General features: G+C 29.5%; 3 protein-coding genes across 3 annotated transcripts; all 3 read left to right on the top strand.

Annotated features, from left to right (window-relative positions):
* Positions 1-788: 788 nt before the first annotated feature.
* LOC122537024 (proteasome maturation protein-like) lies at positions 789-2,001 on the top strand. The gene is made up of 5 exons (XM_043669900.1): positions 789-948; positions 1,107-1,204; positions 1,296-1,356; positions 1,463-1,638; positions 1,840-2,001. Exons 1-5 carry the CDS (start codon positions 946-948, stop codon positions 1,925-1,927), a joined length of 426 nt encoding a protein of 141 aa, XP_043525835.1. The 5' UTR covers positions 789-945; the 3' UTR covers positions 1,928-2,001.
* A 2,102-nt stretch (positions 2,002-4,103) lies between these two features.
* On the top strand, positions 4,104-5,075 carry LOC122537022 (homocysteine S-methyltransferase-like). Its single transcript, XM_043669898.1, has one exon. It carries the CDS (start codon positions 4,104-4,106, stop codon positions 5,073-5,075), a length of 972 nt encoding a protein of 323 aa, XP_043525833.1.
* Positions 5,076-5,387: 312 nt separating this feature from the next.
* Positions 5,388-6,973, top strand: LOC122537023 (homocysteine S-methyltransferase YbgG-like). The gene has a single exon (XM_043669899.1). It carries the CDS (start codon positions 5,896-5,898, stop codon positions 6,850-6,852), a length of 957 nt encoding a protein of 318 aa, XP_043525834.1. The 5' UTR covers positions 5,388-5,895; the 3' UTR covers positions 6,853-6,973.
* Positions 6,974-7,121: the final 148 nt, after the last annotated feature.

Below are 7,121 nucleotides of genomic sequence, written 5' to 3'. Positions count from 1 at the left end.
AACGCGGCGCTAGTGTTTCTTACCCCGTAAAACAGAGAAATTTTTATAAGCGAAAAAACCTAATTTAGCGAATTGAATTGTGAACTTTGGTGATTGTATTATCCTGATTAGACCCTTAGCTTTCTTTTCATACCCCATTTGACCCGTAAAATGCAGAAATAAGTATTTTTAGAAATAATTAGTACCACTGAGCTACCGCTAGATGGCGCCACCATGTCCATTTTGTGACAGTTCGCACTAATTACGAAAAAAACCTAATTTAGAGGAATAATTTGCTAACTTTTTTATATGCCTCCTTAAAATTAGGCTCCCCGCTTTCTTTCCATGTGTGTTTTGTCCTTGATCAACGTGTATGTAAAAAGTTGAATTTTTTTTTCAATAGATCGAAGAACGTCCTTGTCGCACACTGTTGCTTTCCTTGTCTAGCGTCATTAGACAAGGACGACACTATATGACATCGAGAGCGTGCGACAAGGACAAACATATAGGTGCAATAAACAAGGAGAGCAACAGCGTGCGAGAAGAACAGCAACATGCATTAGTTTCACTGTTTTGCCACTACGCGCTGCTAGCATTTGTGGGTCCGTAAACGAGCTAATTTTTTCAGTTACCAAAAATACATAATTTGGAAGCTTAATTATTAAACTTTTGGGATTATTTTGTCGTTTTTAAGCCTTTAGTTTTCTTTCTGTATTTTATTTAACTTGCAAAATTTATTTATAAGGATGTTTCAATTTTGCTCCATGGATCGAAGCATCAACTCGGAGGATAAAATTTCGAGTCTATGTTTTGTATTATTAATGATATTGTTACTGACTTGCATATGTAACCGTGGAGTTGGTTTTTTAATGAATTTGTGAAACTAATGAATATTGTGCAGCAAATTCACATTGCGTGACTTGGTTTTCTTGAAGACTTATACATAAGACATATAATCAAGTAACAATGGTAAGAAATAATATACACTTGAGTTATCACTTTGAAATTAATTTGTTATAACATTTTAGATATATTTTTTTTTACAAAGAAACAATTATTTGTAACGCTTTGGTGACTAAAGCATAAAAATACAAAAGAGAATACAAATTTTGACTAATATATTTCAGAGTTTTAGTTTGCCACCACTTGTTCCAAAACCTATTGTCAACGAGCAGTTCAACATACATGATGACAATTATGGTATACCGAATCCATTGGTTTCAGGGTATGAATGATTATCATCATTACAATTTTATTAGTAATTAAACTTACATCTAATATCAAATGTATTACTGTTTGATTTGTTTTGTTGATAGATTAGCAGCAACTAGGCAACATATAGGTTATGCACATCTATTGGAAGCATCAGAAAAAAATGTAAGAAAATAATTTTATTTGTTGAGATATAATATAGGTATGCGAAAGTTTATAATACGTATTACATATGGATATTTTTTATGTATTGTATATGTGTATTTTTTAGTATGAGAAAAATTGTACTCGCATGAACATGGTGCTGTTAAGAAATACGCAAGGATTACATGCTCCAATGCGTCTGGCAATGGAATTAAAGGCTACTGAAAAGATTGGAAGACTTCCATTTCTTCCATCGTCGCATATGATGAAAGATGTATTACTTGGAAAGGATGAGGAAATAGGGTAAATTAATTAAAGTACTGCCTTTGTCTGAATCAAATAATCCAAGGGAGAGAAAGATTAGTTAGATGCTTTTATTGATTATCAATTGTATATTTATTTTAATTTTAAATATTCGTTAGGGTTTATTATTAATGTTGGTTCATAATTTCTAAGGTATTGATTAGTAAGTTAAAATTCTAACAATTTTTTTTACATATTTAGGTTTGAAGATATATTAAATATACCTGAATTTAAAGAACAAATGGGCCAACCGCACGCTATTGTTGAAAAAAGTCTTGGGATATTATAATCTTTTGTTAATAGTAAATCATTTACTTTATATTATCAAACATCCTAAGTAACAATAAATGATTAATAAATGTCTAACTTAAAAGGTACTTTATTACAAATAGCACTGAATTTACTTAAGTGAATTTACAATTTACTTAAAGATAAATTTCGTTATACATCCGGCCATACAAGCGAATCTATTCTTTTATCAGATATTTTACAAATTTCTTCAATTGCAACATTTAATTTGTGAATTCTTCTATGTGGCAAATGTCGTTTACTGCCAAAAATTGTTTCCACCTTATTTCCTCCTTTTAAATGTATTACAAAAGGCATAGTAAATTTTCGCTTGTATCTGAGTAGTAACACATAAACGTAAAGTAAATTTTATAATCTTTTATTTGCAATGAAATTATTAATTCTTTTTAATTTGCTCACGAGTCATTGTACTCCTTCATTATTGCTTTCTGCTGTCTCGTCATAGATTGAAATTCAGGATCTAGTGTAGTATTTGTTGCAGTACTAGAAGATTGTAAGTATACTAAGTTTCTTAGGAAATCTGGATATCTGAGCACTACATTTCCTTTTTCTAAAAATGAATAACACAATTAACATCATGAAGTCTACGTCGTAATATATAAAAATTCTGATATAAACATTATATAACAGTTATTATTATTGTGTGTTGTTTTTACCAATATTATTCAACTGAAATAAATAATTACGAAAGCAATTTTTGAGCTCTTGAACTGTTATAAATGGTCTTTTCTGTGCTTTGTCTACATTCTGCAATCGGTTGATTCTTTTCAATAGCATTGCCAAAAAGCCATTCAAATTCTTTGTCAGGGAGAGCATTTATTTCTGATAAACTAAAATTTCCACCTGATGGATATGACGTGTACATATTTAATACAAAAATAAGTAATTTAAAAGTTTATACGTTTATATCCAAAATTAACTGTAAGGTTTCATCATTCGTAGATTATTATATCTTTATAAAAAATTGTATAGTTCAAATAATGTATGTATAATAAACTAATTTAAAAAAAATACAAGTCTTATAGAATACTTACCACTGACTACTGCCCTGCTGTTTTTTCTTTCAAATTAAGCTTCTTTGCACTTCTTTGGAGAAAAAGTATAAAGACAGTTCACAAGATAATCGGTAATGCGATAATATCACGCGTTTGAAATGTACTTCTTTTTAAATAAAGTAATCATATATATGTATATAAACATAAATATTTTAAATTTTAAAACATACAAATATAAACTGCTTCTTGCTAAGAATGTATCGTATAAAGTGTTTTTCGATATGTTTATTGAACTATTAGCGGTCAACTGTTCTATTACTGGTAACTGAAATTCAAAGTCAAAGATAAAGATTTATATATTAAATAAAATAAAAATATTCAATTACTATAATAGTTTAAAAAACTGGATAATAATTTTGAAAATCTATTATACTTAAACGAATGTTATATTTTAAAAACTTAGCAGCATTTGAAGTATATCAAAATCTAGATAAATACAAATAAAAGTATTTAACCCGGGATTACCCACCTGAGGGTCTAGCGCAGGTACATCCCGGCGACTAGACCCTCACGTGGGTAATCCCGGGTTAAAATAACGCGTATTTTGTTACGACTTAAATATTTTAATTTAAAGCAAAGCTCAAATTATTTGAACTTTTTCGCCCCATGATGTTGATAGTTCTAAACTCATTCAGAATTAAAAAACAAAAATTTGAAATTAATAAGAAATAAGAAATTATGTATCGATCATTTAATGCGCGTTACAAACTGTATACATATGTATATTTATCTTATATGCCAGTACGTATTTATTTATGTACATATGTACAATAGTTAGAAACAATTTCTTTAGAATATTATCTAGTAATTTCACTTACTCATGGTTTTTCTTTTAATGATCTAGTGAAACTGCATTAAAAAAAAAAAATACCATTCATTGCAGGGATGGAAGGTTATCGCTATTAATTTCCGAATGGTTGATAAGAAATACAGAATTGTGAAATAGCTAGTTTTGAAACAGTTCTTGTATAAATTCTTGTATTGTGAGACACTTTTACCTTACTAAATATTATTGCATTTTATTATCAAGTTCATTATTAAAAATTTAGTAGGAAATTGGGATAGCCTTTGTGTCACAACACAAATTGATATAAAAGTAAGATGGATATTAAGATTTTAGATGGTGGATTTGGTTCGCAATTATCCACTCATGTTGATGCAAAGATTGACGGTGATCCTTTGTGGACAGCAAGATTTTTAGCAACAAACCCTAATGCAGTTTATGACACGCATTTAGATTTCCTGCGAGCAGGTGCAGATATTATTGAAACAAGTACGTATCAAGTTTCAGTATCTGATCTAATGAAATATTTATCTATAACTGAAGAAGAAGCTATAAAGCTGTTACACAAGGCTGTACATCTTGCTAAAGCTGCAGTGAACGATTATACCAAAGAAATTAAAGACAGTGACAATGTTGAAAACAGACATCCTATGATTGCTGGCTCCTGTGGACCATACGGAGCTAGTTTGCACGATGGTTCAGAATATAATGGAGCTTATGGTAAAACAACGTCTCGCAGTATCATTATTGAATGGCATAAATCACGTATAAATGCTCTCATTGATGCTGGTATAAATTTATTAGCGTTAGAAACTATACCATGTTATCAAGAAGCAGAAGCATTAATAGAACTTTTAAAAGACTATCCAAACGTTAAGGCGTGGCTTTCGTTTTCTTGTGAAAAGGGCTCTCAAAACATAGTAGACGGAAGCAATTTCCAAGAAGTTGTTTTACACTGCTATAGAAAGGCATTGCCGGGGCAAATAATTGCCGTTGGTGTGAATTGTATTGCTCCAAAAGATGTAACACCTTTATTAAGAAATATCAATATGGGGTCAGCAAATGAATTTATACCATTAATCGCATATCCTAACAGCGGTGAAATTTATTTGCCAACGGAAGGTTGGATAAAAAACAAAAGTTGTGCTTCATTCGGAAGTTTTATTCCCGAATGGTTAGAGCTTGGAATACGATATCTTGGAGGTTGTTGCAGAATGTATGCAGAAAATATAAGATCAATCAGAAAAGAAGTAAACAATTTTGAGAAAAATAGAGCCATAATGGATTAACATTTTATTTTATCAGTTATTTTAAATATATCACTAAGTCAAAAATTGTTTGAACTAATAATCTATGTATTTAATATTTAAAAAAAGAAATATATATATATATATATATATATACACACATTATTAACGATTAGTAATTTTTATTCATTAATTTTGTACTTAAATAATTTTCAATTAATATTGTTAAAAAAGAAAAATATGCACTTTTTTTGTTTTTATTACATATATATCTTATTTTCTTTTGCTGTGAAACAAGCTATTATAAAATACTATAAAAATCTAAATTTGATATTATTAATAGTAACGATAATAAAAAAATTTCTACAACTTTAAATTTATGTGATAAAAATTAATGTTCAATAGTATTTATCTTGGCAAAACTCAAGATTGCTACATGTGCGTGTGGTATCATATCACAGCATACGTGAACACGTGATTAAATCTGATCTTAATATAAAAATCTCACAGCGTAGATAGCAGAAGAAAACTTTTTCGTCGAAAAGTTATGCTTAAAATTTTACTCACATTAATGTTTATCTCACAGATTTATTATGGACTTTGGAATAAGTGTATTCCATAAAGCCAATTGTAGAAATTATTGCCTCACATTTGCAAACACATTTAAACGACTAAGACGTGCGTGAAATTATAAAAGTTGATTTTCTCGATGTTAATGGCGCATCGCTATTACGTAAAATTTTAGTTATATCTAAAATGTTTAAAATTTAAAAATAATTTTAAATTTTTATATGTGCGTGTATAGATATTTTTAACGTTAAAAATATTTGATAATAACTGTAAATAATTTTAAAAGAGAATCATGCAAGTGAAGGTGATAGATGGTGGATTTTCTACACAATTAGCAACTCATGTTGGTGATACAATAGATGGTGATCCTTTATGGACTGCACGATTTCTTATCACGAATCCTAATGCAATTATTTCTACACATTTGGATTTCTTAAAAGCTGGAGCAGACATCATTCAGACAAACACCTATCAAGCATCTATTGATGGTTTTTCGAAATACATGAACATCTCAGAGCAGGAAAGTCTAAACATTTTTTCTAAAGCTGTAGACTATGCTAAAGAAGCTATAAATTTATACAAAAAAGAGATAAATAATAAAGAACACGTTGCAAATGCGAACCCACTAATTGCTGGATCAGTTGGACCATATGGAGCCTGTTTGCATGATGCTTCAGAATATACTGGCAAATATTGCTTAACTGTGTCAGAAGAAATTCTTATGAACTGGCACAGGCCACGTATTCAAAAATTAATAGAAAGTGGTGTTGATATATTAGCTATAGAAACAATCCCGTGTAAAAGGGAAGCAGAAGCACTTGTTAAATTATTAAAAGAGTTTCCAAACAGTAAAGCATGGGTCTCTTTTTCGTGTAGTTGTGATGGAAAAAGTATAGCAGATGGCTCTAATTTTCAAGATGTTGCACTATGGTGTTACAAAGAAGCCTTGCCAGGACAAATTTTAGCAATTGGAGTTAATTGTACCGCACCACAAAATGTAACTCCCTTATTGAAAGGAATTAATGAAAATTACAAGGAAAATTTTGTACCACTGGTAGTATATCCCAATAGTGGTGAAAAATATACTGTAGAACAAGGTTGGTCAAAAAAGGGAGAAGGATACTTCTTACATGAATTTATATTCCAATGGTTGGATCTAGGTGTTCGGTACATAGGTGGCTGTTGTAGAACAAATGCTGCAGATGTGAAGAAAATACGAGCAGAAGTAGAGAAATGGAAAAGTAATTAAATGTTAGTAAAAATAAATCCTTGAGTAGATAAATCCCAGGCTAGAAAATCTGTTGAAATATTTTTATACACATTTACACAACGCATATTATATATATTTCTTATGATTATTTTTGTATTACATTTATATGCAATGTATTAAGAAAGTTTTATTTTTAATTGTAAAAATATACAAATTATTTTTAATTGTGAATATAAAAATTGAGAAAACATTTTTTTGCCATCTCCTTCTTTTCTTTAATAAAATTACATAATAAGATTTTAAAAACT

This window comes from Frieseomelitta varia, unplaced genomic scaffold, assembly GCF_011392965.1.
Source record: "Frieseomelitta varia isolate USP_RPSP 00005682 unplaced genomic scaffold, Fvar_1.2 scaffold_885, whole genome shotgun sequence".
In the NCBI taxonomy this organism is placed as follows: Eukaryota; Metazoa; Arthropoda; class Insecta; order Hymenoptera; family Apidae; genus Frieseomelitta; species Frieseomelitta varia.
This window is presented reverse-complemented; position numbering and strand designations above follow the sequence as displayed.

Bases quoted from the DNA above. Each gene is read 5' to 3' on its own strand.
- LOC122537024 (XM_043669900.1), top strand. The intron at 1,357-1,462 runs GTAAGAAAATAA...TGTATTTTTTAG, and splicing joins TGGAAGCATCAGAAAAAAAT to TATGAGAAAAATTGTACTCG. The intron at 1,639-1,839 runs GTAAATTAATTA...TTACATATTTAG, and splicing joins GGAAAGGATGAGGAAATAGG to GTTTGAAGATATATTAAATA.
- LOC122537022 (XM_043669898.1), top strand. From the start codon at position 4,104: ATGGATATTAAGATTTTAGATGGTGGATTTGGTTCGCAATTATCCACT.
- LOC122537023 (XM_043669899.1), top strand. From the start codon at position 5,896: ATGCAAGTGAAGGTGATAGATGGTGGATTTTCTACACAATTAGCAACT.